Raw genomic sequence first — 25,332 nt, forward strand, 5'->3', positions numbered from 1 at the left:
GGGTTACGCAATACTCCCCATGTGGCTGACCATGAGGCGATTCTCAACACGGCTTCACTTTACAAACATAATCTGCAGCAATTTGCCACAATCAGATCAAAAGATTTGAAGCCACTCATTTCAAGGTCATTTTAAAATATGAATCGCACAAAAAAATACAAAATAAAGAAGAGGTCTTCCTTACCTGTGAAGGTGTGACCGTAGCTCGTCCCTTCCAGGAAGTGGTCCGGATCTGCAATAAAGCGATATCACACGTCATGTGTTATAAGTTAATAATAAACAGGAAAAGGGTTTGGTGACACTGAATGTGATTGCATGCTATCAACGCCACACAGGCTGTTAGCTTGCCAAAATGTGAATTACAGAGATTAAAAAATAATAATAATTATAAAAGGCAGCACGTTTATTGCTATTGTTTTACAATAGCAATAAACGTAAATATAAATAAAAACTGCAAACATTAAGCAATTTCTGGGAAAAAAATTGCATGTGAATGCTGAAATGCTGAATGAAACAATATAGAAATGTAGAATCATATTGAATGAGGTAAAATGTTACTGAAAGATATGGTATTGGTATTGAACTATTTGTAATGATATTAAATGATATTGAACAAAATAGAATGATCTTGAATGGTCTTGAATGTACTGCCATTGACGGCTATAGAGGTAAAAATTTCATTTAAACTATTTATATTAGTTTAACATTCTTCCTACTTTTTTTTAACAAGAGTATGAAAACCTAGAATTTTTTATTATTGTACATTTAGAACAGATATAAAATTTGTGATTAATTGTGAGTTAATTATGATTAAAAAAATTAATTACCTGACGCCCTTAATTTTTAATAATCTTTTCTTTGAGAAAAAAAGATTATTAAAAAGGTTTTCATACTATTGATAACTAAAGTAGAAAAAATGGTAAACTAATAGAAATAGTTCAAATGAATTTTTGACGTCAATAGCCGTTAATGGCAGTGAATGAGTTAATGGCGATTTTTGCGGTGAAAAATTTTGAATTGTAGGAAAACTATTAAAGTGAGGAATGAGAAAAGTAATAGCCTGTGAAACGGGAATGTTTGGAACATATTGAAATTGGAATGGTCTGAATCGGTCAACAAATGTAGCAGTAGTAGCCCAGCAAAATATGGCGGAATAATAAAATAAAAAATAAAGGCAGAACAACTGAAGTTATGATAAGTCGGCACATAACACATTAACATGAATGTTTGATATTAGTGGTATAAGCTTTTTGTTCTAATAAAGGCAATCAAATCCAGTTCCTGTGGGCCTCTAGGGAGCGCCCAGTAAATGACTCAGTCTTGCTGAACATCAGACCTTTAATCAATAACTGCAATGTCTCCAACCTTTTTTATTGCTTTTACCAACATTAGGTGCAAGGGACACACACAAATACACCCCAAAGGCTTCTCCCCGTGACCGTGAATGCATTATGATAATCTCCAGAGAGACTCGCCATTCATCTCGCATTAGTGATATAAACGCGACAAAGAAATGCAGTTTCGCTCGGACCCGGACCCATGAAAAGCGCCTTCGGCTTGGCCCGGGCAACCAGGCAAATGATGCGAGTCGCCATTACGGCCACGTTGTAACTGATTAGCTCATGTGGGAGACGGGAGAGGGGTCTTTTCATTGAACCGCCCCTGCGTGACACACGGCTGAGTAGCCGCCGCCGCCGCCGAACGACAGATTGGAAGGAGAGTGGCAAGCCAGCCCCAAGCTGTGACCTGTTGCCATGGAAACAAAACCATACAGGAAGCAAGATAAAAAAGATGGCACACGTTTGTTTTGATCGCCCAAAGAAATGAGGAATTTCAAAGGTAGTAACACTACCATCAACACAATTTGAAGACAAGCACGCAGAGTTGAGTTAAGTCAAGCAAGGAAATTAAAACCAGAGTAGTGAAACCTCCATGAAGGAGAGAATCCAGGATGTGGGTAGTCTGTGTGTGAATACAAATATTTAATATTAACTAGGGGTGTCACTGTCAGGTGATAAAACATTTTTTTTTTTTATTGTAATTAATCGCATGGCTTCAATAGTTAAACTCACGATTAATCTCAACTTTTATATCTGTTCTAAATGTACAATAAAATGTACAGTAAAATATTCTATTATAAGTTTTCATACTCTTGTTAACATGGAAGTGAAAAAAAAAAGTTAAACTAATAGAAACATGGCTGCCTCTTTTAGTCATTGATACAGTAATTTCATAATAATTCATAAAATTTAGTTAAATTAAAAATTGTACTGTACTCTAAAAAACGAGTGTGATATTTATTTGTGTTGGTCATTTTTCTGCCACTAGATGGCATAATTGCATTTGTAAGACATTGGTGACAACTCAGTGCATTTTTCTTTTCATATTAAGAGCTATCTAATCTTTAACATGAAATAACTTGTGAAATTCTGCACATTTTAAAAATTGTAAAATATAACTTGACCCCAGTCTCCACAAATATACACATTATTATTAAATTTATTACTGCTAAATTTTGACGTGGACGTGTCTGCTGCGTTGCGACTGGAATTCTCCCAGCACCGGCTTTCCGAGTAAGGGGTGGTCATTAATGGTGCGTTAAAAAAAATTGTGGTGTTAAAGGAAGTTTAAATCAACATAAAATTAACACACAGATAAATGTAAAAGGTAAGTAAAAACCAAAAGTCAATTTTTTTTTAAAAATTTCAAAATTTGTACTCATGAAATGGAGCAGGATATTTATTCATCATAAAATAATAAAACAAAGTTGTTTTTTTACTTCACTCAGAACAAAGGCAATGAAAAAACTAAGAAGTATTAATAGATCACATGACAATGCTGTGATTGCTATGAATATGCAAATATTCCCTCGAGAGGGAGGCACAACGACCGCGACATCATCACGACAGTTTGTCTAATGACAGACGCTGCGTGGAACAAAAGCCTGGTGCACTTGGATTTACTGTCTGTGAATGAATTAGCTGTCTAAGTGACTTTTTATGGACCCACCGGGACGATACATGCGACATGTGACGGAATATTTTAGCACTGAGCGTGTGACACGGGGCAGAGGACTTTGTGATTTAAAAAAAAACTGATCCTGGGCGTGAAGAGCACGCGTGAGCGCCTTCCCCTTTTGTTCAGCTCCTTGTCTGCCGTATTCTACCCATTGTGTGTCATCAGTGCCGTTGTGGAACCTCGGGGCAGTAGATATAGTGAAAACAGCAGAGGCCCCAAGATTGAACCATGTGGAACACCATATGTTCCGTTATACATGTGAATTCATATTTGCACATTTTCGTCCGACCGCTTTCTTTTTTTGTTCGACTTTGAACCCTTGAGGCTGGCTCACCAAACCCCTGGGGTTCCATCGAACCCAGGTTAAGCACCACTGCATTAGTCCAATAACAAGGCTGTGGTAAACATTGAAGTGGCACAATTGAGTCAAATCTGGCACCTGCAGCCTATCACACGCGCCATCTGTGTGCGCGACGAGATTTTTTGGGGGAAAAGCCTCAGGCCAATCAGAGAACATCTGTCTCAGTGTCTCCGCTGTCCCAAAAACATGACAAACGACCTAATTAAGGTAATGTGTGTCATATTGCTAAAAAAAAAAACACTTCCGTCTTTGTTAGCTTCGCATTGCCCAAGCCCAACAAGTTTGGACGTTAAAAGTTTTCAGTTTCAAGATTTGCATGTAATTTCCAATCATATTAATACTGTAATGAATAATATTGATTTTAAAAGTGTAATTTAAATCTTTATTTATTTCTAATAATTTTAATAGTGTAATTAATCATATAAATTGTAAAAGTTTAATATTCTAACTGTAATTTAGGCTATGAAAAAAAAAATACAAAATAGTTGATTATTTATTCATTATACACAAAACCCACCAAAAGTACACACAGGAGGTGTTCGTCATCTTTGATGGAGGTCTGCTCTCCACTAAGTGGCACTTCGAGTATGCATGTGTGCCTTAAAGACACAAACCAAAGCTGGGACGGTGGTTACCATGACTCTACAAGTGCCATTTTAATTTGAACAGTCTGAGAATGTCCTTCAGATGGGTGGGATGTAACGCACACAGACCGTGCGCTCTGCAATAAAAAGGCAGGGAGAGCAGAGTTTAATCAGAGAGATTTACTACCCCTTGGAAGTTTTGGTCCCATCAACCCCCACTCTCGCCCGAAGAGGTTAAAAGGACAAATCTCCCATTTCTGCAGTTCCCACCCTTGACAAGCCTCAGTAGTACCATTCGGGGCACGCCATGGAGTCATCACAAATGTCACAGAGATGGTACGCATTAAAAAAAAAAAAAAACAGTAGGAAGTAGTAATTTTTTTATGGCTGATTTGTAGTGATTGTATACGAGAGCTCCCTCGGAGAATGGATCCAATCAGGAAAGGATCAGCGCGGATGTAAAATGTATCCAGGCGCTCAAATAAATCCCAAACACTTCTCACATTTCAATTTGGCTTACGTGACATTTCAAAGACATTCCGCTCCTAAAGAACAGATGACAACTAAATCTCTCATCACAGGAGCGGAAATGGCCAACAGCGCTTCCCAAACTGACATCTCGGAGGCTTGAACCACACGGAGAGCGCCTCGTCGAGCAAAGCCGGGCCCATCAGTGACAAGGCATGTCAAAGACACGCTGGCAAAGCGTCCCTTATATCCCTTGGAGACCGTCCTGGCCATGGAAAGACAAAGATGCAGAGGAAGACGAGAGAAAATGAGAGCGTGGGCCACAAAGCGAACAAGGATGAGAATGAGTAAACACTGGATGGGTATGGAGAGGAGGATGCCTGGGAGACGACTAATATTGACCGGCTATAGGCAAAGGCGGGCGGGGGGTACGAGGGAAGGAAAACACAACCAACCTAATATTTGTGCTCCACTTTTAGGCTTTAGTGGGAAATTAAAGTTAGCAATACAACAGTTGAAAAAGACGACCTTGTAACATCTGGTTTAAGTCAGTAAGTTATTTGAAGGTTTACAATTACTCTAACGTCTAATAATTCATTTTGGTTAGCCTGTCTTTGGAGTTTCACATCCTGTTAGCGTTAAGCTTGCTGGATAATTACACTCTAAAAGAATTTGGCTAAAAAATAACCCAAATTGGGTCAAATAGGGACCAGCTAAATTTTTGGGGTTATCAAATTTACCCAAAAAGTTGGGTGAAATGAATAACCCACAAAATAACCCAAGAATTAGGTTACTTTTCGTGTTAATTAATTTTACCCAACTTATTGGGTTAAATAGGTCAAAAAGTTGGGCCGGTTCATTTTAGACCCAATTCAATTGGGTTATTAGATTAACCCAAAAAGTTCGGTCAAATGAATAACCCACAAAATAACCCAAGATTTGGGTTGCTTTTTGGGTTATTAATTAATTTTACCCAATTTATTGGGTTAAATAGGTCAAAAAGTTGTCCCGGTTCATTTTTGACCCAATTGAATTGGGTTAACCAATTTAACTGAAAAGTTGGGTCAAATGAAAAACCCACAAAAATTAAGAAATTGGGTTGCTTAGTGAGTTATTTTATTTGACCCAACGTTTTGGATTAAATAACTCAAAAAGTTGGGTTGGTTCATTTTTTTTACCTAATTCATTTGGGGTTTTCTATTAACCCAAGAAGTTGGGTCAAATGATTTACTTGCAAAACAAGCACACAAAAAATAGGTTGCTTTGTGGATTATCTTTTTTAATATTTTTTATGTAATAACTTTATTAAATTTGTTTAATAACTCAAAATGTTGGGTCGGTCCATTTTGGACCAAATTAACCCCCAAAAAGTTGGGTCAAACGAATAGGCCACAAAACAAGCCAAAAAAATAGGTTGCTTTGTGGATTATTTTTTAAATTTATTTTAATCTAATAATTTTATTAATCTAATTTGTTCAATAACTCAAACAGTTGGGTTAGTCCATTATTGACCCAATCATTTTTTGAGTGTAGAGCAGTGGTGTCCAAGCTCGGTCTTCAAGGGCCGTAGTCCTGCAGATTTGGGATCTTTCCCTTCTCCAACACACCTGAAGCTCATCAGCATTCTGCATAAGTCTGATAACGATCCTGCTAATTGGAAACAGGTGCGTTGGAGCAGGGAAACATCCAAAACCTGCAGGACTCCGGCCCTTCAGGACTAAGTCAACCTATGTAGAACAAAATTACATAGTTTGGTTGAACATTTAGTGTTTCAATATGTCATGTTTAATTCTCTCGTTGTATGTGTCAGTTTCACAGCTAACTATTAAATATTTTTCATCGCTGTGGACACAAAGGCCGCAAAATGCACAGCACAGCCGCTAACCAGGAGGAGATATTAAATTCTGCAGCAACTGTTGCCGTTACCAAGCAAAATGATCCTAAATAGGTTTGTTTTCTTAATACTCGGACAAAGTCACAGCGGGAAAGGTGATGCCAGATTGCACTTTTAATCACTGTGAGAAAATACTCCACGCACAAGTCTGATCGTCGCCACAGCTCGTCTCGCACACGCAACCCGTGAGGGTATAATTTCACTGGATCCGCTACTTTTAATCAAGAAAATGGATGGGTGCCTTTTAATTTGAAGGTTATATTGCTCTCACGAGAGCTTCTGTAAGGCCATTAGTCTTCGCAAATCTGTGTTGACAGGCTGTATGTAACAAAATGGAAGGTCCAAAAAAAAAAAAAAAAAAAAAAAAAAAAAAAAAAAAAAAAAAAGCATCACCACTCCAAGGCTTAAAGTTGCCGACCCAAGCAGCTTCAACGGCTCCCCCCGTGCGCGCCTGCGTTGCTCTGCTTGTGCAGGCCGCACGGCCAGCGGCGCCGAGCTCGTGGCACGCCAGACACCAGGAAGCCAGCTGGAAAAGGCGAGGCTGCGGCCATCTCCACACAAAAGGCCCCCACAGTCAGCACTTTGCCACTCGGAGAACATGCTGTCTGTGCTAATGAGCGGCGCCCCAAGCGCAGAGACCTGGGTCGGACCCCGGGACAGGCTACGACTCCCATCTGTAGAAACATGCCCTCTATTTCATTCGGTCTTTAAAAATGGATGCGACTCTTTGAGTGCTATTAACACCATGGCCTTACGGAGATTTATTTATTAAGTTAGCACACGACTATTTCATGTCATATTAAAGCTGCCAGCCTCAAAAAGACAACGAAGCAGCATCATGATCGAACAGTCCAAGGGGGGATTCTGGGTAATTTAGATGAAGTATCCCTCTTAAAGTGGATTTGACCCGCGTTAATGAGCCTACAAAGGATCACCCTGTTTAACTCATTCACTGCCATTGACGGCTATTGATGTCAAAAATTCATTTGAACTATTTCTATTAGTTTTTAAAAAAATAAAATATATATATATATATTGTCCATTTAGAACAGATATCAAATTTATGATTAATCGTGAGTGATCTACTGAAGTCATGCGATTAATTACAATTAAAAAATGTAAACATGTAAAATGTAAAAAGATTATTAAAAATAATCAATAAAATATTTAATCGTAATTAACTCATTTACTGCCATAAATTATTTTCTTTTTTTTAAGATTATTAAAAATTAAAGGTAAGAGGCCATTACATTTTTTTATTGTAATTAATCGCATGACTTCACCAGTTAACTCACAATTAATCAATTTTTTTTTAACATCTGTTCTAAATATATATATATATATATATATATAAAATAAAAAAATTATCGGTTTTCATACTCTTGTTAACAAAAGTGAGAAAAAATGTTAAACTAATAGAAATAGTTCAAATTAATTTTTGGCGTCTGCCGTCAATGGCAGTGAATAATAAAAAAAAAAGAAGAAGAAAAGATTATAAAAATTCGGGGCGTCAGGCGATTAAAGTTTTTAATCGTAATTAACTCATTTACTGCCATAAATTATTTTCTTTTTTTTAAGATTATTAAAAATTAAAGGTAAGAGGCCATTACATTTTTTTATTGTAATTAATCGCATGACTTCACCAGTTAACTCACAATTAATCAATTTTTTTTTACATCTGTTCTAAATATATATATATATATATGTATATATATATATATATATATATATAAAATAAAAAAAATATCGGTTTTCATACTCTTGTTAACAAAAGTGAGAAAAAATGTTAAACTAATAGAAATAGTTCAAATTAATTTTTGGCGTCTGCCGTCAATGGCAGTGAATAATAAAAAAAAAAAGAAGAAAAGATTATAAAAATTCGGGGCGTCAGGCGATTAAAGTTTTTAATCGTAATTAATCACATGATTCACTAGTTAACTCGCGATTAATCACAAGCTTTATATCTGTTCTTAATGTACAATAAAAAAAATTCTAGGTTTCAAACAATTGTTAACAAAAGTGGAAACTATTTTTTAACTAATAGAAATAGTTCAAATGAATTTTTGACGTTTATAGCCGTCAATGGCATTGAATGAGTTAATTGCATGACTTCACGAGTTAACTCACGATTAATCACAAATGTTATATCTGTTCTAAATGTACAATGAAAAAAATCTAGGTTTTCATACTCTTGTTAACAAAAGTGGAAAAATTTGAAACTAATACAAATAGTTAAAATAAATATTTGACGTCTATAACCGTCAATGGCAGTGAATGAGTTAACAAAAGGAGTTTTTGGGGGCGCATTGCTTTCACCTTCACCGGTGCCTTCGGGGTCCTCGACTCTAAACGCTGGATCTGACTTTTACTGGATTTTTCTCTCAGGACCAGAATCCGCAAATACAACAAGATTGGGAGTGGACGCCACACGAGAGGCTAAGCAATGGCATCATTTGCCAAATCACTAACCTGGAACAAATATTAGACTGGATTGGTCAGTATTTAGTAGTGAACACAATGCAAATGAAGCATACAGTCAAGTCAGTATCACCAAAACATCCCCGGCTGCCAGCCGAGTCATTAAAGAAGGAAATGACGGTCTTGTTAGCTCAAAAAGATGTTAAGAAGCAGCTGCCGTCTTCAAATTACAAGAAAAATGCGAGGGCGACGTCCCATGCGGAGATTACCGCTTTTACTTTAGTGATAAACGATTTCTCCAACGTAACCACAAAGTGAGTGGAACTGCTTTTGGTTTTATCATCAAAGGCGCTTCTATTTTCAGCGACACGATCACACACAAATGGAAGAAGTCACATGAGACTTTTTTTTTTTTTAGCATCTGTCAAGCAATATGTTGGAAAGCTAAAGATACGTAAAAGCGAACATCCAGACGCAGTCACGATGGTCGCCATTTGCATCTCGTGTGCTGCTGACACATGTAAACTCCAGGGCAAATGACATGCAAATTTCCAACAAGCATCGCCAATCTTTTGAGTTTTTATATGAAAATTCACCACAAGTCACTTTTTGCCCCCCCCCCCTCCAAAAAAACCGTATTCCTTCAAAATCCAGATTTACACATAAACGTTTCCTTCCAGCTCTCTCCTCAGGCAAATTCCTGCGTACGAGCGACGGCGTGTTTGCTTTACCAGAGGATTTATGCGTTATACAAAGTCACACCGTGGCCTCTTTTCATACACGCAACATATTTGATGTTTACATAAGTGGGTGACAATTGTCAACACGCTTCTGCGGTGACGACGGACTTCCTGCTTGAGGCCAAACTCGAAGGAAAGAAAGACGAGCTCCGGTGTTGTCTCTCGATTCGTTTATCTATCATCAGGCAGTGTTCTCGTTGGGTTCTCCTCATGATCCCAAGAAGGTACCTTCTCTCCGGTGTCACGCCGTCACAAAGAGAAAAAGATTTTCAAATGAATTTCTCTTCATCCAACACTTTCCCAGCGGCGGCACGCAAATAAAACTCCAAAACCAGTACAGTGATGGCCTATAAATGAAATTAAGCACAATGAATGTCAAGTCTGATTGGCTCACACTCGTCTTGTGAAAGCTCTTTAATGGCGTCTTTGACCTAAATCCTTGCTAATCATTTTCCAAGTGTGAAGAAGAACATTTTGAGCCTACTGGGCAATTCATTAAATCCCAATCGTTGAATATGTTTGATTCTCTTAGTGCATTATTCCTTTACACTGATGAAAGCTAGTCTTGTTTTATTTATATAATTAACCCATTCACTGCCATTGACGGTTATAGACGTCAAATATTCATTTGAACTATTAGTTTAACATTTGTTCCCACTTTTGTTAACAAGAGTACGAAAACCTAGATTTTTTTAATTGTTCATTTAGAACAGATATAAAATTTGTGATTAATCGTGAGTTAACTCGCTAAATCATGAAATTAATTACGATTAAAAAATTCAATCTCTTTGGTTATTTTAGTTAATTAAAACTAACGAAAAAAACTCAAACTAAAATTCAAAAAACAAAATAAAATAAGAACAAAAATGCTTTTTAAAAAATTAAAACTAACTAAACCTACATTTTATGTCTACAAAACTAAAACTAACTATAATTATAGCAAAAATGTCATTCATTTTAGTCTTTGGTAATCAATTTAATGCATGAGCCTTTGGGGATGATTTATTTTGATATTAACCGGAATAAAGACATTTGAAAGTGTGTCACACAAAAGTGATGTCATCTAGCAGCAGCCAATAGAAAAGCACCTTCAGATGACGTTGGTGTTTTTTTAAATATTGTATAAGTAATACACACTTTAAAGAAAAAACTAAAACTAATACTGAAACTAACTAAAACTAAGTATTTATGAAATAACTAAAACTAATAAAAACTAACAGGACCACCCTGAAAACTAATTAAAACTAATAAAATAAATAAAAAACTTAAAACGAAATGAAAATGAAAAATTCCCAAACTATAACAACCCTGCTTTGGTCATACTTCAGACACGTCCCGTAACACAGCTGGTGATCACAGCGCCACGTCGACCATTGGTCTTGCTTTATTACTCTTGTTGTTATTAGTGAAGGCTGCATCCTTCTAGTATAAAAACAGAGTGTCCAAAAATGGAACTTTAGCAAAAAAATAAAAGCAGAAATTGTGCCTTGGCAACATCCAAAGCCAATTTTTGATTCCCTCAGAATCCCCACTTAGCCTGTAATGCTAATCAAATGAAAACAGCCACCCAAACACAGCCATATGAATCAAGGGTGCGGGTTACCAGAGGGCGTTTTGGGTGGGTGTTAATACCCCTCTCTTCCTTCCTGGCTTGAACCCGTCATCATCGCCCCAGGGTGCAAATGCTATTAAACCTGGGTGCTAATTGTATTCATTTGGCTGCTGTGTCCACATTGGACGAGATCATTGGACATACTAGGAGCATGCGTTTCTCGAATAAATGACGACTTCATGCGTATCTCGATGCCATTCAAGGACGGTTCATTTTAAAGTGGAAAGTTTCAATTCATATATATATATATATATATATATATACATACATTAGGGTGCACTGTAAAGAATTGGCTGTAGAATTTACAGTAAATGACTGGCAAAAAAATGACTAGCTAATATTATAAAATGTCAGTTAATTACTGTAAATATACTATGACAGCATATTACTGTAAATTGTTTAATATTTTTTAAATAATAAATTACAGTTGCTGTATTCCAAGCAACTGTAATTTATACTTTTTAAACTGTATATAAATCATAGCTACTTAGAATAGAGTAACTGCAATTTATATAGAGTAAAAAAAAATGTTTTACAGTAATATTCTGTAATAGATTTTTACTGAATTTAAGTTTTTGAGATTTTACAATAACTCATTCAGTGCCATTGACGATTATTGATGTAAAAAATTAATTTGAACTATTTCTATTAGTTTAACATTTTTTCAAGAGTATGAAAACCTAGAAAAAAATGTATTGTACATTTAGAACAGATATAAAATTTATGATTAATCGTGAGTTAACTATTGAAGTCATGCGATTAATTACAATTTAAAAAATGTAATCGCCTGACGCAATTTAAAAAAGAAGAAAAGATTATTACAAAATTAGGAGCGTCGGGCGATTGAAAATTTTAATCGTAATTAATTGCGTGACTTCACGAGTTAACTCACAATTAATCACAAATTTCATATCTGTTCTAAATGTACAATAAAAAATTATAGGTTTTTATACTCTTGTTAACAAAAGTGGGGAAAAAAATTTAAACTAATAGAAATAGTTAAAATGAATATTTGACGACTATAACCGTCAATGGCAGTGAATGAGATAATTAGCTGGAAACTTTTTTGCCAGTTATTTACCGTAAAGTCTACAGTCACTACTTTCCTTCCATTCAAACCGATTCCTGTCACACCCCTATTGACCACAATAAATACATTTGACTTTTTTGAGTTGTTCGTGCTCAAATAACATAAGCAAATCTTTGTCCTTGTAGTTCATTATACTGTATGTGGAAGAATTAACTCATTCGCCGCCATTGACGACAATAGACGTCCAAAAATTTATGTGAAGTTTTTCTATTAAAAAAAATTCCATTTCTTTAATTTTTTATGAAAACTAAGAATTTTTTTATTGTACATTTATAACAGATATAAAATTATCATGCGATTAATTACAATTAAATGCCCCTTATTTTTAATATATTTTTTTTAATTAGGCCCCTCAGGCGATTAAAATTTTCAATTGTAATTAATCACATGACTTCACTAGTTAACTAACGATTAATCTGTTCTAAATTTACAATATTTTTTTCTCTAGGTTTTCATACCCTTGTTAGCAAAAGTGGAAAAAAAATGTTAAACTAATAGAAATAGTTCAAATGAATTTTTGACGTCTATAGCCGTCAATGGCAGTGAATGAGTTAAGTATAATCCACATATGTACACTAGTGAAAAATTACTTTTTTTTAATTTTCTTTTTTTTTACTGTGTATTCATCATGATGCAAATAATTTATTAGCAAGCTGACTGACGTGAACGCAACTCATCGCCAGGGCGACTCAATTATACGATGCAATCTTTACCTTTACACTTAAACACCAATTTAGTTGGATCAACTACAAAAGGCTTCTATATTGTACCAGAGCATCATCATCATCTATCTGCCAAGGAGACGAAGGCCCATGTGGCTAACATCCGCGCCGTCTGCGTGTGAAATGACACGTAGAGAAATGGGAGCTACAGCTGGCGGCGTCCGTGGCGGCTGTGCGGTTTGTGCACCTTGGGCCCGGGATGCACCGGCCGGTGGCGGCTTGCAACAATGAAGCAAAGCTTGAAAGCGCGGCTGTTGCTACTCCAAGTGTACCACCACCACCACCACCACCACCGCTGCACACCTCCACTACAAAAAGCATCGCCCTGCAGGGAGAGCCACGCAATGCCTTTCATCCCTAGAGATGCAGGGCTTGTTCACGATCATGAATAAATAACACAACAATCTTCCTCCATATTGCAGGACCTGTTCATCGTCACGGGGAGCCGAATCAATGTGCACTGCACCATAATTCCCCAGCAAAATGCAACCCTCCATCTCCTCATAAATAAATAAAAAAGAAAAATGACGTTCAAACTCACTGTGCTGCAAATGCGCTGCGGCGTCCTCCCTCCTTGCCTTGGCCCAGATCCGTACGCGATGCCGGCGGGGATGATGAGGATGAGGATGAAGGTGGTGGTGGTGGTGGCGGCGAGGGAGCGCGTCGGCCAGGCTCGTGTGTCCCGTCCCTCTTTCGGCCACTGCAGCAGCAGACTGTGGCACTCACCTCCACTGATCCTCCGCTCCCCCCCACCTCCTCGTCCCCCTCCTCCAACTCACCCCGCTGCCAAAACGAGCGGCGAAGATCGTCTATGATGAGAAGAATGCTCCCTCTAGAGGGGAAAACACGGACTTGCTAGAATATACACGTATAGTCGCTGGTGTGACCGACAATTAATGTGCATTATAGATGCTATATGTTGCACTATTCCTATTTTTTTTTTTAAACTATTAAGTGAAATCTTAGAGTGAGAAATTCATTTTTACGAGTCTTTGTAAGCATTTGTAAATCTGGCAACAGCGACCTCGCTGAAATGTGCGGCCGAAACTGGTAATGCAGCAAAACATGCTGACATTGAGTGGACTTGCATACTCGCTGTTCGGCACCCGCGAATATTATTATTAATATTTTTATTTATTTATTTTTATTTTTTTGGAGGGGGGGTTAACAACTATTATATACCTGCTTATTCATGAATTTATTTATTTATTATTATTATTTTTTTAAATACATGAAGCCATATTACATATTTTTTCTTTCTCTTTTTGTTAAATGTAAATTTGATGCTGCTTAATGGTGCCAGGTCATGGGGAAAACATGATGACGTCTACTGTACCATCTAAGCGTAAACAACGTTTCATCAATTATTTTGAATGCAGCGACACTCATCATCTAATCGTCTAATCGGGCTAACCCTGCAGGAGAGGCTGGATTTTTAGTCATGGAGCTCACTGCACTATTTAACAAATATACAAATATATATATATATACAAATATATATATATATATATATATATATATATATACATATATATATATACAAATATATATATATATATATATATATACAAATATATATATATATATATATATATATACAAATATATATATATATATATACAAATATATATATATATATACAAATATACATATATATATATACAAATATATATATATACAAATATATATATATATATATATACAAATATATATATATATATATACAAATATATATATATATATATATATATATACAAATATATATATATATATATACAAATATATATATATATATATATATATATATATATATATATATATATATATATATATATATATATATATATATATATATATATATACAAATATATATATATATATACACATATATACATATATTGTATGTACATGCAGCGACTGGCCAGTGAGCCAAATTCAACACGCCGATGTAGTTTTGCACTGAGATGGCTGCAGACAGTGTTGACACTGACGCAAGGCCATTGGGCAAATCATTTTTGTGTGTTTGCAGGTGTGCGCGCCTGCAAGAAGAGACTGGTCGAAATGTGTTGAGCAACACTACTGTGCAAAACGTGCTGACAGTGATGTTTTGTGACGACGCGTCTCCCTTTCAACACATCCCGAACTCCTGGCTTCAATCTACCGCTTACGGTTGAGCTCGTCATTTACAAGATGGCAAAGTAAACACTTTCGTTTGACTTTTCCGGCCTCGGGTGATCTGCACGCTGTACTTTAGAACGAGTCTGTGTGTGTGTTATACTGTATTAGGGTAAGACAACTTTTGACAATAACCAGACACCTGCTCTGGAATTGTTAGCGTTTACACTCCAGGCTTTCATTGTGACAATAATGTCGAATAAATTCACACAAACTCAAATAACTTTTTTAATAAGCTAAATAAGCACACACATTGCACATTGATAAAACTGAGAAGTGGAGCAGTTGCTAGGGAACGCCATGAGACAATTCTGCCCAGCTTTTTTTTCTTTCTTTTTTTACTCCAGAAAAAAAGTGGGAGGAGTCAGACAGCTCTTGCCACTCCACACAACTACGAAGGAGGAATGTGTGGATATGTAACTTTGTCACGCTGCCGTCTACTTGACCATAGCCGCACCATATTAATCTCACCTTCAACTCATTTGTCTAGCATGTCTTCGCCCAAAAAAATAAAAATACTATTGTTGATTGAAAGATTTCATTTGACATCAAATAACACTCAAAAGAAGCTCTTACCTTTCCTCCATGTCTCTTTGTCGTCTGGGTGTGTTGGAACGAGCAGATGAACACATTGAAAGGACAAGACTTTTTCTTCCATTTTTAGAGTGCAAAGATGACAAACATTTTGTTGTTGTTTTTTTTATTTCATGAGGTTTGACAGTGACGATGATGGGATTTAAGGGTTGTCAAATTGTGCATGGCCGGGCTTATATCACAATGAATATGATTCTAAATAAGGGCTGCTATATACTATATTATATAACTCAATAAAAATGAATTATGCTGCTCAAAATAAGACACGCTAGCAGAGGTTGTTACAGTGCTCATTTATTTCCCCAATCTCACTTTATTACTAAAAGTACAAGTATGTATGGGTCGAAAATGTCAAATTGACTCATTCCCTGCCATTGACGGCTATAGACGTCAAAAATTCATTTGAACTATTTCTATTAGTTTAACATTTGTTCCCATTTTTGTTAACAAGAGTAAGAAAACCTAGATTTTTTTATTGTGCATTTAGAAAATATATAAAATTTGTGATTAATCGCGAGTTAACTAGTGGAGTCATGCGATTAATTCTGATTTTAAAAATTAATCGCCTGACGCCCCTAATTTTTGATAATCTTTTCTAAAAAAAAAAAAAAAAGATAAAATATTATTAAAAACAAAAAATAAAATTACTTTTTTTTTTAAAGAAGAAAAGATTCTCAAAAATTAGGGGAGTCGGGCGATTAATCTCAAATTTTTTATTTATTTTTTAAATGTACAATAATTTTTTCATACTCTTGTTGACAAAAGTGGAAAAAAAATGTTTAACTAATAGAAATAGTTCAAATGAATTTTTGACGTCTATAGCCGTCAATGGCAGTAAATGAGTTAATGGATTTACATAAGATTAGCATTATTAGACATGTTTTTAAAGACGAAGTGTAACTTTGCGGAGAGAAATATTGAGAAAGTTATGCATTCTATTTTCAAAACGATGGCATCATATGCTAATTATTTGTAATTAATTACAACGTTAAATGGGAAAACTTGACACTCAAAACATGCATAAAAAAATTAAGATCCCAAAATGAATACTCATTGGGTCATGTAGCCCCAAATAACACAAAATGCGCAATGAAAGACTTGGATCTGGTGCGCTTTGATTATTTTCACCGTGAATGCGCACCTGTGCACCACGTATGTGCACGCCCGGTGCTAAAATCTTGAAGCAGGTAACTGTAAAAAGACCCTAAAGGTTGTGGTTATTTTTGTGCACTTTTTTACTTGCGACTGCCACCTCTGGCCCAAAGCGTAACTGCAGCATCTGTGTCAGGCTCTCGTTCATGTTAAATAGAAATAGCTAGTTTATAGCCGTCAATGGCAGTGAATGAATTTAAAAAATATATTATTCAAAATTCGTCAAGCGATTAAAGTTTTGAATCGTAATTAATCGCATGACTTGACTAGTTAACTGTTCTAAATGTACAATAAATAAAAAAATCTAGGTTTTCATAATCTTGTTTAAAGTGGGAAAAAAATGTTAAACTAATAGAATTTGTTAAAAATAATTTTTGACGTTTATAGCCGTCAATGGCAGTGAATGAGTTAATATTAAAATCAGTCTTTAAGTAACAATTCACATGCCAACTAACTGTACAACTTTTTTACTCGTCAAAAAAACTCTTGGAGTCGTCTTACCTCACCAGACTAGTTAAAGTTTGGATGTGAAAGGGGGCCGCTCGCACATGTCCGCCTTGAGCTTGGCCCACTCGGCCAGTCTCTGGATGCCGCCCTTTTCCCGGGTCAGCACGCCAGCCGCCTTGCGGAGCTTGGCGTCGTTGCGCTCCAGGTAGCGCTCGCCCTCGCCCATGAGGAAATGCAGCTTGTCCACGCGGTGTTCGTTCAGCGGCACGTCCTCGCTCATGTAAGGGTTGAAGCGGAAGTAGGTATCCGGAGGCAGGAGGGCGTCCAGCATGGAGTGCACTTCTGAAGAACGGATGGAATGGGGAACTTGATTGAGCTAAAATACATGTTATTTTATTTTTGAAATGATATTATAATATTTTCAGACTACGATAAGCATGTGTGCACATGTACTCATAAATTTTGGGGGCAATCAGTCATGGTTCTCGTATATATGTATTAAAGATATGGTTTTTTTCAGGGTTGATGTAAATAGTGATACAGATTATTAGTAGTCAAGGATGCCGATAACCGATATTTGGAGCCGATATTCATTTTTACTAAACCGGGAAAATATTGGCATCAAAATATGAAAAAATACAAACTCCATCTCTTTATTTTTATTTTTTTAATCTAACAAAAAGTTCTGGGGTCTCCCAAGGTTAAATTAAAAACTTAAGCAAATAGCTCCCATTTGTTTTCTACAGTAAATAAAATATCTGAAGTATTAACATTTTACTTATCTTAGTTTTAATTTCAAACAAAAACAAAAGGTGCAGAGAGTTCCCAGGATCAGCAGCCTCTCTGAAAATTTTAATAATTACTTCCCAGAATTTATTTTCCCCCCTGAACACTTTTTTAAATGGATCTCTTATCGGCCGCATGATTCTTCAAAATGGCCGATGCCGATATTGCCAATAATCAGCCCAGCCGATAATCGGTCTATCCCTAATACATAAAAATTCGTATTGTACCTTCTGTATCAGTGGCACTGCTGATGATGTTGGTCAGCTTGGCTTTGAGGCTGGTGTAGGTGGTGCCGTGACTGCCGTTTTTTCCCGCCACCTCGTGTCGTCCGGTGCCCAGCGAGAGCACGCACTGCAGCGGCGTGTTCGGCCAGAGGCACTTGCATTCGTGGATGGCCAACGCCGTGGGGTTGTTGATCAGCAGGCCTCCATCCTGCAAGACGAGTATGACAGAGATGCTGGAGAGTTCGAGTTTGTGCTTCTAAAAGCTGGCCGCAAATCAAGTGCCTCCTCATTATGGAGGACCAAAAAACGCCAAAATAATAAAGAAATAAATACATACAAAAATGAAAGTGGAAATAAAAACAGATACAAAAAATATAATTAACTAATTTGCTCCCAAAAACATATAAATATGTTCTATTTTAAACGTTGTATGTGTCCCAAAGACATATTTATATGTTTGTTGATGTTTTTTTATGCTAGAGCATACAGAAGGCTTTGATGCAGTCTCTGAACTGCAGAGAACGGTTGAAGAAATGGTAGTTATTACACAAATGGCCAGCAGGTGACAGCAGAGTATAAGAGATCAACCAGGGCCATGTTGAAAACAAGCTCATTTACCCACAGTTCTTAACAGATCTGTGAATAACAATGAAACTTAGCTATATTCTACATTCTGTGGGCCTTGCAAAATCTGTCAAAATCCAGTCAAACCGCCAGCCAGGAGCGAAGGGGGTTGCTTCAGTGAAAATGGCTGGGAGTGAAAAAGTAAAAAAATGTAATACAAAAAAAAATATCTATGTATAAATAAAGTAAAAATAAAACAATACAAAATGAGATTTAAAAAAAAAAGTGGAAATAAATACAAAAATAAATATATAGAGTTAAATATAAATAAAAACACTCTGCTCTCATATTTATTTATTTATTGCTGCAGACGCTGTCAGCATGAAATGTTACTATATTGCCCTTTGTGTTGAAAACTGGAGTCGGGGTGCGAGGGCGGTGGGCGGTTGCGGCTGCTTAAATTGTCAATGAAATGCTACTCGGCTCCATGTGGAATGTGGCGCATAACACACAGTTGGACATTCGCAAACTTTCCAGTGCTGTTAACTTGACGCACACACAAGCATAAAGAAACGTCAGCGGAGAGAAAATAAAGGCATGACTACTTTTGCCTCAATATGGTGTAGTATTTGCCATAAATTACGTCAAATCCCTATTCTGATACTTTTTTACGTCATCTCCGGCGCCGTACAAACCGTGGATGCTTTTGTCTTGAGCTCCAAGTCATACCTGATGGAGATCTTTCCCAAGCACGTATTCCTGGAAGTAGCCTGGCGCTGCAGACGACGCCCTGATGGCTTGCCACATTTTGTATTTGCAGTCTCCTAGGTAGTGCGACCTCACTCCGGGCATCAGCCTGTAGTTCCTGAACACAAAGGCCTTCAGAGGCAGGCCCCTGTTCACCAGTGTGCTCACCGCTGACACCTGGTGGACAAATTGGATACTGAGAGACATTTCTTTTTAGGAAAAAAAAAAAAGGATTTTGTCGCCATCTCATGGAATCGCAGTGGTAGGTTGTTTTTTTTCTTGGATATTTTTGTTTTTCCATCTGCAATTGACATGTCCTATTTTGATGGTAGTCCTTGAATGCACCTTGTGCACATAAAAGCTTTCCTCATTTCTCCCGAGGCAGTCTACTTTGCTATTACAAAGTCCCTAAATTTAATTTAATTCATTTGAACTATTTCTATTAGTTTTAAAAAAAATCCACTTTTGTTAACAAGTGTATGAAAACCTAGGGAAAAAATGTATTGTACATTTAGAACAGATATAAAATGTATGATTAATCGTGAGTTAACTATAGAAGTCATGCGATTAATTACAATTTTTTTAAAAATCGTCTGACGCGATTAAAAAAGAAAAAAAATGATTATTAAAAAACTAGGAGCGTCAGGCGATTGAAATTTTTAATCGTAATTAACTCATTCACTGTCGTTGACAGCTATAAACACCATTTCTATAAGTTTAAAATTCTTTCCACTTTTGTCAAGAGTATGAAAATTTAGAACTATTAAAGTCATGCGATTAATTACAATATAAAATGTTAATCACCTGATGCAATTAGAAAAAAACTAAAAGATTATTAAAAATTCAGGGCATCAGGCGATTAAATTTTTTTATTGTAATTAATCGCATGACTTCATTAGTTAACTCATGATTAATCACAAATTTTACATCTGTTCTTAATGTACAATTTAAAAAAATTCTAGGTTTTCATAATCTTGTTAACAAAAGTGGGGAAAAATGTGAAACTAATAGAAATAGTTTAAATGAATTTTTTTGTCAACGGCAGTGAATGAGTTATTATTGTGTGCAAATGTCAAAACGCGTGACTTCATGCTATTTGTCCCATGTGTGTTATTTAGGCATAAGAACATCTCATTTGACTTACTTTGGGACAGTTTGGATCTCTGGCACTTTCTATCATGCGCCCCTCACCCATGCGTTCTCTAAAGAAAAAAAAGTATTTAGGGCAAGATGGCTTAGAATGGAAGTCAAATTAATACTAAGAGCTAACTTTAGGATTTTTTCCCAGATTTCACTGTCGTAAAAAGCGTGACTCCAGCCCATCTTGACGGCGCCGACGATGACATTCTGCTTGAAGACGTCCGAGCCCAACTTCATGTACATCTGCTCGCACTCTTCGAGGGGGATCTGAAAAGTCCCCAGCATGAAAGCCAGGATGGCACCTAAAAGTAAACGGAGAAGCTTGCTGATGCGAGATGATATTTTACATATGTCGGGATGATGACGTAATACCCGTGCTGACTCCACAGATGTAGTCGAAGAGCTGGTGGACCCGTTTTCCAGTCAGGTTCTGCAGTTTGAGGAGGGTCTGCAGTGCCAGTATTCCTCTGTGTACAAAAAGCAACACATGAACACATGAGAATGTTTGGGAGGAGGTATTTTTCTATATTATTTGATGTCTTGTGCTAGGGCTGGACGATTTTTATAAAAAATAATAATCACGATTATTTTCAAACTTAAGCATAACATTACCCACTTTATCATATTTATTTTATCTTATGTTACTTTCACAATTCTGGGGACTTAGTGGGCTAACCTGGGACCTCAGGGATTGCATTTTGTGCTATGTCATGTGGAAATGTGTGTTGGTATGAACAAACAAAAGACCTTGGATATGTTTGCATCCTTGAATTTTTCATAAAAGAAAATTCTGTGAATCTTTACATTTAAAAACAGAAAAAAGTGAAACAGTAATTGCAAAAAAAAACACCTTGGTGTTCCTGCACGTTTTGGCCACACAGGGGCAGTGTGGTGCCGTGCATCTACGGTGTACATGCTTACAAAGAGAACAGAAGAAAGTTGCGATTGAATTCTATTAAAATAACTCGTTCTTCACAAATTGGGAAAAAAGTGTGCCTTTGTGTAGTGTTATTTTACCTGTGGGTATGTGTTTCCACAGCATTTGTGTGGGAATATTTGTTATTTGAAGGACTATTACTCCCAATGAACTTACTGTTAGCGTTAGAATGTGACCCTCCATTCACTTGCATTAGCGCTAGCCTCGCGGTATGTTAAAAACGAAGCATGTTTTGTATCGTGTTTTTAGTTTTACCGTCAACTCCAACAGGAGCGTCATAAAACAGCTTAAAGGACGATTAGGGGCGGCAGAATCACACGGATTCGCTCCGGGCTAGCTACAAGCTACATGGTGCATTCAGGGTCCTTTTCACAACGTAGGGAACTTGTAAACGCGCCGCAATCATTTTTTTCCTCAATCATTCCGTTTTAATGATCGAGAGAAGCCGAAATCCAAATCGCAATAAAATTTCGGTTAATCGTCCAGCCCTACCTTGTGCCCCCTCCATCTATGGCCAGGACCCGGATCCCTCTGCCTTTCACCGGCGCCGTGTAGCCGACCAGAGCCAGTGACTCTCTCACAGCAGCCTGCAAGCGGAGGTCTGTGGCCTGCCGTAAACGCAGCAAGCACGGAATAGCGTTCTCCTGAAAAAAAACACACAATAAAAACAGTTGGGAATCAGAAATGAAAACACTTTTAAAAATGGATTCCTGCTGACCTTGATGGCCACGCCGCGCGTCTCAGGGAACTCCAGCAGGTGACAGCTGAGTTCCTCCACTCGACTGGTGAGGAGCTGGACGTCGTTGACTCTCTGTAGGCCTTTCACAAGGGTTCTGGTCCTGTTGTCAACACTCACCCTGGCCATTATCTGCAAAGCAATACACCGGCATGATCATTTTGCACCGAGTCTTAAAAGAACTTGTGATTACCTTCTCCCATTGAGCTAAAAGTTGCTGCTGCTTGGCATCATCTGCCTTCGGATCTTCACTCTCCACCTTCTCCACAGAAGCCTCCACGACACTGGTGGCCGGGAGCTTGTCTTTCTCAACGCTTTTGGCCTCCGCTCGGAATTTGGGAACCAATGGAGCGATGTAGTTCCCCACGAAAGCTTGAACACTTGGACGAGGGTAGGACAGATAGTGGGTGAAGCCTTTTTTGGGGGAGCTGGACGGAACCGGGGCCGATGGAGTCGTGCTTTCTGTTGCAGGGGAGTCAGACGGCGGCGTAGCCTCCGGGTGACTGAGGTCTTCTGATGGAGGAGAGGCAGCGGGTGCAACAACGCTCTTGGACGCTGCTGTTGGAGACAAAACTGGGATATGGTCTGCGCTTTGTTGCTGCTGCTGCTGCATGCTTTCCCCTTCTTCGCCCCGCGCGCTCATGCCAAAGTAACCGTTGATGTGCTGGGCTAAAGTCTTATATGTCTCATCCATGTTAGTCGGGTGGAAGAGCTGCGCTGTGTGCTTTAACGACGAGACGGCTACAGACGTCTCGGAAGCAGAGCTAGAACTCTTGGCAGCGACAAATGGCTTTTCAACTTTCTTGTCATCTTCTGCTGCACATTCCTCGCCGTCTGCATCTCCTATGGTGGCTTCGGGAGGCAGCGAGGCATCCGGGTTCTTCGATGCGACCTTCTCGGCTTTGACCAGAATCTTTTCAGCGCCGTCCACCACAGGAGTGCCAGGCTTGAGACGGGAGAACTTGGAGATGAGGTCGGTGCTGCCTACTGCCTTGGTGACGCTGTCTAGTGTGGTCCTGATCCGCGACATGCGTTTGCCAGATCACTGAAAGCAAAAGTGGACAGGACACAGGTTGATAATTCCCATCCCAGCAGAATACAGTCTGTAAGTTGCAACTAAATGAAGTTGTTGTTGCAATAAAAGAGAGGCCAATAGGGGGCTCTGTCACATGTCTAATGATATTGGTAGTCATGGAAACAGAGCAAGCAAATGAAAACGTTGCTTCCTTTGAATACAGACTTAAAACCTCTGACAACATGGATGATCATTGTCCTCCATCTCGACCGAATTTACCCGCGGAGTTAAATGAACTTGTCAAAATCCTGCGCGAGAGGGACCGTGGCCAACCCGAAGACCACATCAAGTGGGTCGCAGCCCAAGACTTTACCGTGGAAGTTGGCAAAGAGCAGATTGCGGAATATATTCGGACATGGGAGCTGAAACCGCCCTGGATTTACAGTCTGGACTGCCTCTGCTCGACAGACGATGAACGTCGAACCTACTACCACTACAGGGCTCGCTTCAGCAGTCCGTCCTCGCAGAGGCCCATTCAGGGAACGGCTAGCGTCTACTTCGCCGTTCACGTATCGAAAATTGGACCGCAAACTGAACCTGTCAAAGTCCACTTTATAGTGGAGTCTCATAGGTTGGTACACACGCCGGGGAGGACTCGCTTCACTGACAAGTGGCTGGTGGATATTATTGAGAAGAAGGCTGTGCTAAGAGAAGCAATTCAATTTTGACAATACAGGATGTCGTTTTTGGACCAAGTCAAACCGCTGGGGAGAGACATTCGTGATGATGTCACTCTCAACAGTGGTGGGAAAACGCACAAATGTCAAAAGACGGCGAAACCGCAGTGGCAAACGCAAGCTAAATGTCAACTCGTAAATAAGGCATCGGCACTCAGCTTTTTAATTACACACGATTGCTAAACTCACAACAAAGTCTGGAATTACCTGATAAAACAAGAACAAACGAAGATCGTTCATTCAGTTCTGTGCTGCTAGCATTGTTAGCGCTAAATCGAAAACAGGAAAAAGACCGGAAATTACGTAAACGACGACGCTTCCGTTGTTGTTACAAAAATAACGATGGAATGATTTAAAAAATAAACGTTTGATGGCTACATCATGGATTTAAATCCAGTCCCAAAAAGGAAAATAACATTAAGTCATAAAGCACACCCAACATGTATAGTCCGACTAGGACTGTAAATTACATTTTGTTTAACAATTAAAATGGATAGAGATTAGTCCCACAACAATATATGTAAATTATGTCAATCTGGTTTAATCTACGTATTGTTTTGATGACATTTCTGTGTAATCTAGCGATCCGCATGGCTAAATTAATGAAGGAGCCGAAAGATCAGACACGTAACAACAGGTTGATTTACTTAATGATAGCATCAATTAAGCTAATTTATAGACCGACACGTCACGTGCCCGCCCTTTAAAACAAAAACCAAATCATTATGTCATCGACAACGACGAGCATGTGAAAACTTGTAAATGTGTTCTCTTTTTACATATTGTAAATGAGTCAGTTAACTAGTTGTCGAATGACTTTTAAAAAAAAATGCTTTGGGTGGCTGCCAAAGACTTCACAGTGGAAGTGGGCAAAGTGCAGATTGCCGAGTTTATCCAGACATGGCATCTGAACCCCTGTTGGATTTATAGTCTACACTTTCTCTACTGGACCGAAGAGGAGGACCAGGCGTCTTACCATTACCTGGCGAACTTTAGCACACCGTCGCCCCAGGTGCCGATCCCCACTGCTGCTGGCGTCTACTTCGTGATGGATGTCTCCAAAGTCGGACCGCAAACCGAGCCTATCGACGTCCACTTTGTCGTAGAGTCCAACAGGCTGATGCACACACCTGGGAGGACTGAATTCACGGAGAAGTGGCTGCTGGACATT

At 38.0% G+C, this 25,332-nt stretch overlaps 2 protein-coding genes across 16 annotated transcripts in view; both read right to left on the minus strand.

The window, feature by feature from the left end:
* Positions 1–13,665, minus strand: part of nrcama (neuronal cell adhesion molecule a) — a 39,999-nt gene extending 26,334 nt beyond the window's left edge. For all 15 annotated transcript variants that reach the window (XM_086058737.1, XM_086058729.1, XM_086058739.1 and 12 more), the window contains exons 1-2: positions 13,449–13,665; positions 185–232 (exon numbers count right to left, since the gene is read on the minus strand). The gene's annotated coding sequence lies outside the window, so the exon portion shown is untranslated. The remainder of the gene's footprint in view (positions 1–184; positions 233–13,448) is intronic.
* A 2,287-nt stretch (positions 13,666–15,952) lies between these two features.
* Positions 15,953–24,454, minus strand: pnpla8 (patatin-like phospholipase domain containing 8). Its single transcript, XM_086060259.1, has 10 exons — positions 24,369–24,454; positions 22,603–23,454; positions 22,392–22,541; positions 22,166–22,317; positions 21,109–21,203; positions 20,867–21,038; positions 20,741–20,798; positions 19,579–19,773; positions 18,289–18,493; positions 15,953–17,617 (listed from the first exon to the last, which is right to left on the minus strand). The coding sequence occupies exons 2-10, from the start codon at positions 23,437–23,439 to the stop codon at positions 17,343–17,345; spliced, it is 2,139 nt and encodes a 712-aa protein (XP_085916385.1). The 5' UTR covers positions 23,440–23,454; positions 24,369–24,454; the 3' UTR covers positions 15,953–17,342.
* Between the last annotated feature and the right edge of the window lie 878 nt (positions 24,455–25,332).

This window comes from Leptonotus elevatus, chromosome 17 (assembly GCF_054856555.1).
Source record: "Leptonotus elevatus isolate MCC_2025b chromosome 17, RoL_Lele_1.0, whole genome shotgun sequence".
Lineage (NCBI taxonomy): Eukaryota > Metazoa > Chordata > Actinopteri > Syngnathiformes > Syngnathidae > Leptonotus > Leptonotus elevatus.